Here is a 13,104-nt window from a genome sequence, read left to right on the forward strand (position 1 = left end):
ATGATGTTTCATACCAGAGAGAGACCTTTAGTCTGCTGTTTTGGCAGGATTAATCTCTATAAATTAATCCACCCCACTCCCTGGATTGCAGGCATTTAAGAGCAAGGGTCTTAAAGCAGCAACACTGCTAACCTGCTCAGACTGGGAGATTAAAGTTGTTGGAGAACATAGCAGGTGTCCTGCCAAGCAGCAGTTGGGCAACAAATGAGAAAAAATATTCCATCAGCTGTGAGCAACCAGGAAATCCAGAGCTTTGTCCATCTATCCATCCATCCATCCATCCATCCATCCATCCATCCATCCATCCATCCATCCATCCATCCATCTTCCTGCTCTCCGGTTTGCCAGTCACCAAGACAGGAATCACCGGCTTGGAGGGTTTAAATGCCTCCCTCCATGGCAATACTTTTTTAAAGCCTATGATTTTTAAAAAGACCCTGAAGACACAGGGGTTTAGAAGCATGTGATGGCACTGCCTGCACCCTGGTGCTGATACACAGTGGAGTAGGTATCTGCCTCGATGGGCCTCTGATGTGTATTTAATCTATACAGCTCCTTTGTAGTCACTCTTGAGCCACATCCACTCTGATGTTAGCAGAGAGAAAATCTGTTTGAACCAACCTTCCCAACAACTGTCTGCAGTTTTGAGGAGTTCAATTCTGACATACTGTTATCTCTGACTCTTCCTGCATTGCGGGCTGTTTCAGCTCCAAAGATCCCCAGTTATCTGCTGCTGGGGTTGGGAAATGGTCTGTGTTCTCCTCTGTCTCCATTTTGTCCATGGTGATGATCTTTTAGGAGCTGATGAGTGCTCTTATATGGCCTTTTCATCAGGACACATCTGCAAGAATGGCTGAGCTCACAGGGTATTTGAACTTCAGCCTGAGATCCTGAGCTAAAAAGCTTGAGGCAACTTTACTGATATCTCCTGATTGTCCCAGCCTGCTGAATCGGTTGTGTTAAGCATGAGCTTTGCTGGTCCCTGCTGAGCTTCAGCTGAAGGCTGCAAGCAATGGGTACAGTCACTGCAAGAGAGACTTTGGGGCCTGTGCGTTATAATGGGAATTTTCCAGGATACCAGTGCTGTAGCCTGAGTCTTACCAGATGCTCTGGCACATGGAGGAGGGAGGTTTTCACCATTGCCCATTTTCATTACTTGGTCCCACTCCCCCTCTTCCTTGCTGTTTTTCTAGTATCTGAATAAGCCACAGCATCCGTAAGTGTACAGCAGGGAAGCTATGCCACAACAGTGGCTTAATTTTGCTTGGTGAATTTATAAAGAAGTATCCATCCTCCAGAACATACTTGAGGAGGATGGCCAGGATCTTGGGACAGCAGCAAGGGGAGAGCCACACCTAAGCAGTGCTACAAATGATCCTCTCCAACCTTCTAGGAAAAACCTCCTCTTGCTTGTGACCCTGGGTCTGAGAATTAAATTGCTGAATAGCACAGCTCTGGATGTTAATGATGTGTATTAAGGGGACGTGTCAGATACAGCAATAAAAATAAACTGAACTGCCTGAGGCAGGCATGGAGGAGCTCTCAGGGGAGTGCAGCAAGGCTTTTCCAGCAAACGAGACTTCTTTTGCAAGCTGCTGCAGTAAGACATAGACATCTTCTGCAAGCAGTATCTGCCTTGGATATGCTCATGCTGGTGCTTGGGAGCATTTGTAGACTGCAAGTGCCAAAGAAAAGGAAATACAGATCCGGGCTCAAATAGTGACAACATTATTTATCTGTGTTGCATTAGCAAGTTTTCACTTACAAGACTTTAAGCAGAAGCACTGAAGTAAACAGGGAAACAGATTTGTCTCAAGTACAACTTGCAGGTTATGGAACAGTGTGAGACAGGGAGTGACATGACTCAAAGGCACCAGTCCCAGCTTGGACCCTGACTAAAGTCATCACAAATGTCAGAAGTGAGCTCCTAAGAAGCTCTTTCGGAGGTATCTGGATTGTAGAGCTTTTCAGTTTGGGCAAAATGGGGAAACTTGGGGAAATTGGTCTGAGAAAGAGTAGTGTTTTGCACCTGCAGGCATGGGTGATGTGCCAAAGCGCTTGTCCCAGGGGGGTGGTAGCAGAGGACAGAGAGACAGCTCCAGACAGCTTCTCCAGAATGGTTTGGAGGGTTGGAGCACTATTCCAGTGCGGGTGGCAGACCATCACAGAAAGCTGTTTGGGCATGCTCTGAAGCCATTTGAGTCTGGAGCTCACAAAGCTGATCCTGTTATCCTGTATGGAGCCTTTAAAGCTTTCTGGTACCACCAAGTCCTTAGTTCTGCCCTGTTCAGCACTGGCAGAGCATCTGTAGAGCTTTCTACCTACCTAAAGGTCATGTCCCTGACTGACAGCCTGGGTGAGCTGAGTTGTTATAGGTGCACTTCAGTGCAGCTCAGTGGCTACCAGGAGCTCGAGTCATTATCAACTGAGGGAAGAAGGGCTCAGCTTTAGGTCTCTCCCCACAAGGTGGGATTGCTTGACACTGTGATCTTGGTAGATATTGAACATTTGAGCTGGAGATTTGGAGGGAGGAGGCTGCGTCTGCTGCCAGGCATTCAAAGAGCTTTGTGGGTTTCAGATGTGGCAGTAAAGGGACTCCAGAGCTGCTGAGACCTCTCTTTGCAGCTCTAGTGGTGACCCAGGGATGATAGGGTCACCTGCCAAATCCCTGGTCTGATGGCCATAATGAGGGTGGAGAGGGCTTAGGAAAAGGGGTGATTTTCTAAAGGCTGTTATGAAATCTGAAAGACACAGCGCTGTGATTGAGGTGAGCTCCTAAGGCTGCCAGTGCAGGGACACATCAAGTCCAGCTCCTATAGCTGAAATTCATCAGCACATTCTACCTCTGAAGAGCTGTTGGGCCTTTCTGTCTGAGCACTCATGGGGGTAATAGGCTTTATCTTCTGTCTCATGCTAAGATCTTCCATCTCATATGCTAAGATTTGTAGCAAAATGGAATTCAAAGAAGAAAAATAATTATTCTTGTTATTAGTGGCTCAAGGTAGATGTGGGACACTAAATTGCAGTTCTCAGTTCTAAGGGTTGACAGAGACAAAATACAGCATTTATTACTTACCTTTTTATTTTTCTTTTTTTTTTTTAACTGGAAAATATTAAAGTATTCTGCAAGCTGGCTGTTTTCCCCAGTGTTCAGCTTTGACCCATTTACCTCCTTGCCAGAGGGTAATCACACCCCAGTGCCACCTTCTGAACAGAGTCAGGACTGCTGCTGTGTGTGTCACTGTCACTTAGTGCCAGAAGCAGGGGGAGAGCCTCCTATCCCCTGGCACAGCTGACAGACTCCAGGCTCTTCATTATCACCACAGTGAACTTCCCAGCAGCCGCTGCCAGCTGAGCAGCATCAGGCACTGTCCCTGCCAGTGTTTCAGCCTCTCAGTTCCCAGCCAAGCAGGGTTTGAGGTTTGCACTCAGGTGTAACTCATCTGTTCTCTGAGCCCCATCCCCTTTGACAATGTATTTAATGCTACACTGAAGCCTCCTTTTCTCTGCAAAGCCATGGTGTTGGTTGTACATGGCTTCTGGTTGTAGAAAACAGTTCCTTCTTCTCTTCCCTTTGTTTCTAATTGCTACCTTGGAAGGACCTGTTGCTACCAGAGGCCTTGCAGTGTGCCAGGCAGATGGTGAGGAGCCAGTCCATTACCTCCTCAAGAGAGAGAAATGATGCAGAATGATTTGGCTGGCACGGGCGCACGCGGGCTGGTGTGAGGGGCCTGCAGTAAAGCCTTCTCATGCAGCACCAGGCTGTGCTCCCAGCACTCCCTCTGAGTTAGCCACAGGCCACAGAAGGGGAGGTGAGGTCTGGGGAAAGCTGCAGGGGTGAAACTGCAACCCCATGCACATAGCCAAGCTCCCTCCCCACCACATGAATTTAGTCCTGGAGCTCTGGGCATTACTTGTAAATTTGTTCTGTGTTGGCTTATGGTATTGAGAACAATAATAAATAAGTGAGCTGATGGGAGGATGGCAGAGCTGCTTATCCCATCCTCAGAAGCCCAGAAGCCACCCATTTGTGATGGGTGCTGTGTGGCCTTTGCTCTGCTTTGTGTCAGGAGAGGAGTTGCGCCATTGTGCCTTTCCTGTGGACTCCAGCACCCCTGCAGCATTGGGACTTCCAGGCTGTTCAGTGTGTGACCTTCTCAGTGGCACAAAGGGGCCAGATGTGTGGCTGGATTTGGCAGAGGCATGGAGCAGGTCAGGCTGTGGCAGAGTGGGGAATGGGTTGTTGAAAAGATTACTGAGTGTCCTCAGTGCTAAGTGTTTGTCTTTGGCTGGGTCAGCTGCTGGGGCAGATGGCAAGAAGGGGTCTGGAGTATCTGAGCCCAGGGAGGAGACTGGATTTAGCTGAGCCCAGTCCTGCTTCAGTAGGGAACAAGCGCTCTCTCTGCTCAGCAGCTCTGTGGCCATTTATGTGGCTGACTACCAAATAAGCTGGTACCACCCACCTCATGATGCTGTACATCCATGGCAGACAATTTGAGGGCTGTCTGCCCTTGCAGGATGTAAGCCAAGGAGCAAGGCTGGCAGAGGCAGAGGAATCTCCTTCAGTTGCAACCCACAGACCTCAGCCTCCAGCTGAAGCTCTAGTTTGTTCCTCTCCAAATGCAGCCCTTTTTAGGGGAGTGCATTCAGTTAAGGGGTTCACTGGTCTGGTAGTAGTGCCATGCATGCCTGTACCAGCACAAGTCACTTCTTGTCCTTCTCACACTTCATCAGGGTTCAAAAGCTGTTGCAAAAAGCATTGCTAACTCCTGGCTGGCCTGGGCATTTAAGTACTTGAACTCCTTTCTTGCACTGCAGAAGGATGGGACAAGGCTTGCTGAGTGATCTTGCTGTCCTAGGCTGTGTTTGACAAACATGCAGTGCATTGAGATCTCACAAGACTGTCATTTCACAGGGACACTGAATTTGGACTGAATCTAGGCTAAAGATTTTCAACTCCTCTGAATCCTCTGTATCTTCAGGAGGTTGAAGTCCATCTTTGTTTATCCTCCTGCCAGTCCCACTGTGATTTCAAGGGCATGTATCTCACAGCTAGAGGTGGCCTATATAGTTCGATGTCAGGAGAGACTGTCTCTCCTCAGCCTGTTTACACACTTGATTTTTGATTTGCAGGAGACGCTATGGACCACATCCCCAAGTCTTGTTAAAGACACCAATTTCTGCTCTTGGTTTTATAGGACAGTTGTCTCAGCAGTGTAAATCTGAGTGGGGAGGTTTTATGCTGGATGACAAAGACGAGTCAGGACTTGGGATATTTATAATGTAGCTTATATAAAGCTATTTGACAAAGTGAATGGATTTGGAGGAGTTATTTCTACTTTTTTCTTTTTCTGAGGAAGAAGCATTGATGTTTACCTTGGAACACAGCCTGAATATGTCATCATCTAAAGGCAGGGTGTCCTGACCACAACAACTTGTGTTTGTAGCAAGTTCTGTGGGATGTGCATTGCCACTGTGAGATCCTACCTAGAGTTATGATCATGTAAGATCTTACAAAGTGGCACGGAGCCAGCTCATGTGAGGCCTTCAAAAGAAAGCTTGGTTCTTTGAGATACTTATTCTTACGGTACTGGCTGAGGATGTCCTGGGCTGAGGATGTTGCCTGGCCTCTATTTGAAGGAGCAACTGAACTGGTTTGTGATGGCCATCAGAGATCTGCTGTCACGGTGATGTTATTTTTGGTGTCTTGCCTTCATCTGTCCTGCCTCACTCAGGTCGCTGTGCTTTCCTAGTGAGATGCAGGATTCCTTTCCATTGCCTCTTTGGCAGTGCTGTCAAGAAACCCAAGGCCATGCACTATTGAACAGCTGCCATGCTCCATCCCAGATGTGGACAGGGTAAAAACCATAGGTGCGCTTTGAGATCTCCAAAGCCACTACAACGATTTTAAATGGTGATGTGCTCCAAGTAACTAATCTCTTTTGTCCTTCCTCCCTTCCTCTTTTCCCCCCCGTACAGTGGCAGGCCATCTCTCTGACGGTCATTGAGAAGGTTCAGATAGCAGCGGCCATCCTGGGTTCCCTCTTCCTCATCGCCAGTATCTCGTGGCTCATCTGGTCGACCTTCAGTCCTTCAGCCAAGTGGCAGCGCCAGGACCTGCTCTTCCAGATCTGCTATGGAATGTACGGCTTCATGGACATTGTCTGTATAGGTGGGTGATCGTATCTCACAGCGTGGCCACGGCCACCTGCTCACTCACCTGTGGAGAGGAGTGGGGAGCCAGCCCATACAGTTTGGCTTGGATTGAGTGTCCACAGCTTTTCCTCCTCTGTGCTTTTATGACCCGTTTTTCACTGTTGTCTCAGCTCATCTGGGTGGCCCCAGAATGTTTCCTAGGCTGGGGTGGCAGAGGGACCAGCAAAGACACCGGAGAAAAACAGATGTCTCTTCAGAGCAAGAAGTGGGGGAGGCAGGGTTTTTTTTATTTTTCTCTAAGGGGAAATAAATTTATTTCCATCTCTACTGATGTCACTATTAAGCATAATGCCCTAAGCTGGGAGCTTTGATTTTTTTTTTCCAGCCAAAGAACAAGCAGACATCCCATTCCCAGGAACATTTCAGAGTCGTGACTTGGGGTATCCCCCTGTCTCATGTTCCTCCCTGCACAGCTGGCAGTCCTGGGGTGCCAGGCGTGCTGGCTTTCCCACAAGCTCAAAAGCCAGTGGGAAGCATTACAGATGCAGTGAGGTAACATGTCTGTACGTGGGTTTTCTTGCCCGGCACTCAGCAACCGCCCAGCACTGGCTTCACTTGGGCTGTGTGCAGCACGTCTGCCCGTGCTGCCAGGAGCCCACCCATGCTTATCCAGAAGAGGGGATGTTCTGGAGCACGTGAGCACCGTCTCCATTCCTGTAGAAAAGCTCATATGTGCATGCTGCCAGCCCTCTGTCCCTGCCACCCTGCAGTGTAAAACTTGATTGTGTAGTGTATTTTTGTTCTTTGCAATCCCAGCTGTTGCTGCTGCTGCTTCTCCCAGCTCAGCAGTGGAAATGAGCTCTGCTCAGTACTAGCTGAGAGGGTGTGTTCACTCACCTCCCCACCTCCTCCTCCCCTGCCCAGATCAAACTCAGTGACAAATGAGATCTTCCGCAGGAGCTGTGATTGTTGATGTGGTCATCTCTCTTTTCTGAGTGACTTCTCCTCAGCCCTGCAGATTTCAGGGGACTGCAGTAGCACTAGCTAAAAGGCTGCTCTGTTCCCGCTGAGAGGCAAGGCCAGGTCAGGCCAGGGGAAGGGACTGATCTAGGGGAGTTCTTTCCTGTGAACACAAGCTGAGAGTGTTGGGGTTGTTCAGCCTGGAGAAGAGAAGGTTCTGGGCATACAGCTTTCCAGTATGTAAAGGTGCCTACAAGAGAGCTGGAGAGAGACTTAGGGCAAAGGCATGTAGTGATGGGACACAGGTCATGGTTTTAATTTGAAAGAGAGTAGGGTTAGATATTAGCAAGAAATGCTTTACTGTGAGGGTGGTGAGGCACAGGAGCAGGTTGCCCAGAGAAGTTGTGGATGCCCAGCCCCTGGGAATATTCAAGGCCACACTGGACAGGGCTCTGGGCAACCTGGAGTAGTGGGAGGTGTCCCTGCCCAAGGCAGCAGGCTGGAATAAGATGATCTATAAGGTCCCTTTCAACCCAACCTATTCAGTGAACACCACAACTGAGGTGAATTCCTCATTCATTATAACTTTGTGCAGCTGTGATGGATGCAGCAATGTCTCCCTAGAAAGCTTGAAGCGAGTTCCTCACTGCTGAACAGCTTTTCCCCCCTCTCTTCAACCTTCTTGCAAACCTTGCTGTCTCTTGTAGGGTCTTTTGATCACAAGTGGTCAAAGGCAGCTCTGGAGATTGAAACTTTTGCTCCTGACTGCCAGCATGGCCCAAAGCCTCTTGTTATTTTCCCCTGGGTTTTAGTTCACTTCTGCAAGTTCAGGATAAAACCTCACATGGATAATTACAGTGGCAATGGATCTTGAAATACTGGAGTGTTGTCTGTGCAAGTCAGTGTCTCCTCCTCTGCAGTAGAGCCCTTTTCCTCTTTTGTTACCTAGCCTGTGGGTGGGTAGGAAAAATTTAGGAACTAAGAAATGCTCAGTCATGGGGAAAGGGCAGGACATTAGGTGCACTCAGTTCTACCACACTTGTTTTTTCCAGCTAATGTAAGATGCTGTCTGTACATTTTTTTTGTAACAGGCTGGGCAGCCATAGCTAGCAGAATATGATACCATAGTTCCTACAGTAAGTGTATGAATTCCAGTTGTTTCTACCATCAGCTTGACCCCCAAGCTTTTCTTTCACTAGCAGAGCAGAGGTTTGAAAGACAAGGTACTTACTGGAGAGCAGATGTGCTGAAACAGAGCTCCTCTGTAGCTCCTGCCACTTTGCACTTCACTTGTACTTGGACATCTCACATCCATTGGGTATCCAGTGACTCTTGTCCAGGAGGTTGGTTTATATACCCTGTCACTGGAGGTGCTCAGCAGGACACATCCCCTGGAACTGTGGAGTCTCAGTGTTGGAGAAGTCACCAACTCTACAGAGGTGTTACTAAAATCAGACAGGCAGTCAGCAATTGCCCAGCTGTTTTGTGTGATGTCCTCTCTACCAAGTCAGTAAGGGATTTAGGTGGCAATTTGCATGGGGAATCCCATGGCAGCATTGATCTTCCCAGTGTGGAGTCAAAGGTGAGGGCATGAATACTTTCTTGCACATAGAGCTCCCTCAGCACAGAACATTTGGTTGTTGTTATCCTCTTTTGTTCTGATATGGTCAGATCATCTCCAAGTTAAACTCTCCAAATACATCTGTTTACTCAGAGACTATTGATCCATGGAACAAAATCCAGGGGTCTGGATTTGACCCTCAGCCACTAACCTTCAGTAATATACTAGTTTTCTTTGGAATTTTCTAGATCCTAGCATGACCCACAAAAACAGTTGGAAGGGACTGGAACCATTATCTACCTCTTCACCCATGATGAAAACAAAAGCCACAACCAAAGTAAAACCAGTCTGTTCCTCATGACCAGCGGGACAGATGGTATGGCCCCAAGCACCAGAAGCTGTGTCCATCTGGGCAAGATGTGCAAGACGGCCTCTCAGCACTGTTCTCCCCCTTGCTCTCAGACATCTAACAGGAGGGCAAGAAGCACTGGAAAAGATTGCTTGGGATTTGTGGGAACCTCCAGTACTGGATTTTTTTTAAGAACCTGTTAGGAAGCATATGTCAAGAACAGGTTGCAGAGAGATGATCCTAGTTTGTGAAGGAGGAACAAATTAAATGCTTCTTGATATCCAGCCAGTCTCAATGTCTTTGATTCTGATCTCTCTTTCATCTGTGCTATCTCTGGTCATGTCTGTAGAACAGATATGAGAGTTGGATTCAACTAGAAACTGGTGATGGTGCCAGCATAGGTATTGCTCTGCTATGAAGTCATCTACAACACAGACGTCTGAGATCAGGAACCAGGAAGGGAATGAGAACTGAGATGGGGACTGTTCATTTGATTAACTGCTCTCTCCATAGTCCATGAGGGGTAAATCCAGGAAGCTGGCATAGCAAGAGATTAGCAGAAATATGGTTATCGAAACACACAGATAAATTGAATGAGCTTTCACAGGCCTCAGTTACTGAGTAGAGAGAGTAGCAACTCAGATCTGGGCTGTAAATCCTGAGAGATACCTGCCTGTTAATTAAATGACAGTCCTTGGAGGGGGAAGGAAGTGTTTGCCTCTCTCTCTGTCAAAGTGCAATTAGGGGAAGTTGACATTTGTAGAACAAGGTGTCATGTGGGGTCAGGAGGACAGGAAAGCATCTCCTGTTAAATAAGGAGGAACTCTGCCAGCTAATGAGAGCATGTCACAGAGTAGGCTCAAGCGTCCCCAGATGGGCTCTGAGAGAGAAGCATGTCCCAGGGGGGCCATTAGCAGGCTGTGTGTGCAGGGCTGTGACGGTATGGTTTGTGTGTGCTGGCCTGCTTGGGATCACACATCTCTGAGGTTTCCGTGCTGGGGGTTATCCCCAGCAATGCAGGAGTAATCTGATCTGCCTCTGCTTGGATCAATGACTAATGGGCACTTCTGCTTTTTCCGTGCCCAAGTCCCTGCTCCCTGGCTCACCCTGCCTCGGTGCTGACAGCAGTGCACTTCTGAAAGCAGTAAATCCTTGTGCTCTTTGAAGCTTTTCCTGCTCTTTCCCTGCCTGGTCCCTGATGGTATTTGCCTTCAAAACTGCACTGCAGCTCAGCAGCACAAGATAGGCAGAGCAGGACCATTCATCCAGCTGACGATTCTTGTTGGCACACCATGGCAATCCATTACAGATCAGGAAATGTCTGCCTGCTGTTTTTAATCCCAGCTGCCAGAAAGAATAATCAAAAGCATCCAGTACATCTGACAGCATCTCAGCACAACCATAGGTAATAACATAAGAAATCAATAGCCAATTAAAAACGATCCTCAGCATTTGATCTTTCATAGTGCAGTGGGAACAGTAATTAATGGAGCTTCCTTGAAACAGTGACAATTCAAGCTTCCTGCCAAGACTAATGGGGTTTTGTTTTAAATGAGCTTTGTTTTCTAGAGGAAATGCCGGGCTGAGGTAGCCTCAGGGTGTTATCTAGCCAGGTCACTTGGGCCCTCAGCATTCAAAGGATTTAGGAGTCAAAGTCACAATGAAATAAAAATGAAACTGAGAAATGAGGTGTCTTCAGGGTCTTGGTCTTCATCTATATTGATTGCCTTCTCAAAAGGAAAGCAGATGTTTTCATTCAGGTCTGCACAGTCCCCCAAGGTACAAAGCTGGAAGAATTGGTACCGCAGTAAGGAATCAGTTTTGAGGAAGCACTAAACCCCTATGTTGGCTTGATGACACCCTAAAGGCAGACCACAAGGCAGAGAAGAAGTTCAGCAGTCTTTGGAGGAGAGACCTGACAGCAGCCCACACAGCAAATGTGCATGGCTTTGGCATACCTGGATAAGATCCGTGAGAATATACAGACGTCTTCCATGACTTTCAGCCTGATGCACTGCTTGCCATGCTCTTTATGCACATCTTACCTAATTTGCATGTAAACTGGAGCTAATTGGAGTAGCCAGATCCAGGTCCTACCTTCAGAGCAGGCAGCTGGGACAAAGCTAGGCTGCAAAGTCACCTTTTCTTCACTGTGAGCCCTGCTTCACCATGGCTGCACCCATTTTAGCCCCAGTGTGCACGCTTTAAAAAACACTGAGCAGATCATTGATCTGTCAGCTGTACAGAGGCTATGTAGACAGGAACAGTCCCCACAGGGCAGGTTATGGGGCTCTCAGTGCAGCTGGGCAGGGTCCCTCCTGGGGAGCAATCATTGTGGGCCCTGTAGCTGGGCCAGCATCAGGAGAAGCAGTGCTGCAAAGCTAATCTGATCACCGACTCCTTGGCTGTTATCCAGGAACACTGGATGCTTGGCAAAATCGAGACAAGCCACCCCTCTGCCCCTGAAAGAAGGGACCTATTTTTATCCACTGTTGCATTGATTGTTCCATAAGAGAGCAGAGGGCAGCCAGCACGTGTGCATTGTGTGGTCCCAGCAGTGGGCTGCAGGGGCTCCATGTGCCCATAGGACTCCAGTGCAGATCCAGCCGCTCTGCAGAGCCAGCAAGTCGCTGCTGAGCAAAGACACACAGCTTTGGACCTGGCTCTGAACCCTCTTTGCAGGGAATGAACTTGGCTTGCAGCACAATCTGAGCAGCACCTGGGCTTTCACATGTGTGCATTCAGCTCCACACTCCTTCCCCACATCCATCTCCAGCAGGGTCCCACTGTTGCAACAGGGCTCCAGAGATGTATTTTATCGTGAATAACCATATGGTGCTCTCTGCTCCAGTGGATCAATGTGTTTAGCATTTAATGAGGGCAACATAATTAACATCTTTTGAGGGAAAAAAAGAAATTCTTTTGCCTTGTGAACTGCATCTTGTGCTTTCAAGTGTGATACATTACAATCAGAATGGCGCTTTCCTGGTCACTAAATTCCTAGACAAAATCGAGTGCCTGGTGTCCCTGGGTTAAGTTTCCATATGTGGGCAGAGGCAGAAGCACTCATCTGGCCTGTCATAACCTCTACACTATGGCAGGAAATTTCCTTGTAGGCAGCTGGTAGGATCTCCCATGCCAGCTGCACAAATTGTGCTATCTAGTAAGGGATGAAAAAAGTCTTCAGTTCTGTGCCAGGCTGTGTTTTTCCAACTGCCTTCTGTCCTGTCACTCCTCCTACTACAGACTGCATCCCACAGACACATTACTCCTGGAGGTGGAAGCTGTGGTCCATGGCAGGCTGTTGTGGCTGTAGCAAGGGAATTAACTCTGTGGTCAAAGATGAGACCACAAGGGACTCACCCCAAACCATGCATAGTGGATGAGGCTGCTTTTGGTGTGTCCCCAGCTCAGTGGGGAGCCAGAAGCAGAGGTAAGAAGAGATTAATATGAAGCCACATTAATCATCTCTGGGATCACCTCTTAGAGACTGATGAAGACTACCTACCAGCAGAGCCATCTTTCAACCCAGATACAAAAGGCTGTAATGAAGAATATTGCAAACAGGCCCATGGGTTAAGTTGCTAAACTTAATTCTTCCTACAGATTACTCCCTGAAGCAGTGCTTTTCTTCCTGCACCAAGACCCATGAACAACAGCCACAGCCTGAGCCCCTCTGCCCCATGGCAGAGCTGGATCCACAATATTCATACTATGCCAGATGGGACAATTCACTCTGCTCAGCCACGGCCACATCAAGAACCCTTCTGTGTTCTTCACAGCTCTTCTCCAGACTTTTGCTTTGAGTTTAGCCACACTCAGCTCCTTTTTCACTGCTGTCATACTTGTGAGCTCAGCATTGGCAGATCCCATAGGTGCAGGTAAACCCTTACCTGCCCCTCAGCCTCTGTCAGCATTCACTTACCTGGATAATGCAGCCCTAAAAGTCTGTAGCTCTGATGGAAAACCCTTGTATTTGCAGAGAAGTAAGGACCATGTTTTGCCTTCCTAGAGATCCTAGCTAGCAACAGATCAGAAATAACAGATCCTTGTCCTCTTGGCTTCTACCACCTTTGTT

The 13,104-nt window shown here is 48.0% G+C and overlaps 1 protein-coding gene across 1 annotated transcript in view; it reads left to right on the forward strand.

Moving 5' to 3' along the window:
* The window catches only part of MARCHF4 (membrane associated ring-CH-type finger 4), a 104,458-nt gene that overhangs the window by 72,651 nt on the left and 18,703 nt on the right, over nt 1–13,104 (forward strand). Inside the window, exon 5 of the mRNA XM_033516098.1 lies at nt 5,980–6,172. Within this exon, the coding sequence (XP_033371989.1) occupies nt 5,980–6,172 (193 nt within the window). The remainder of the gene's footprint in view (nt 1–5,979; nt 6,173–13,104) is intronic.

This window comes from Parus major, chromosome 7 (assembly GCF_001522545.3).
Source record: "Parus major isolate Abel chromosome 7, Parus_major1.1, whole genome shotgun sequence".
In the NCBI taxonomy this organism is placed as follows: Eukaryota; Metazoa; Chordata; class Aves; order Passeriformes; family Paridae; genus Parus; species Parus major.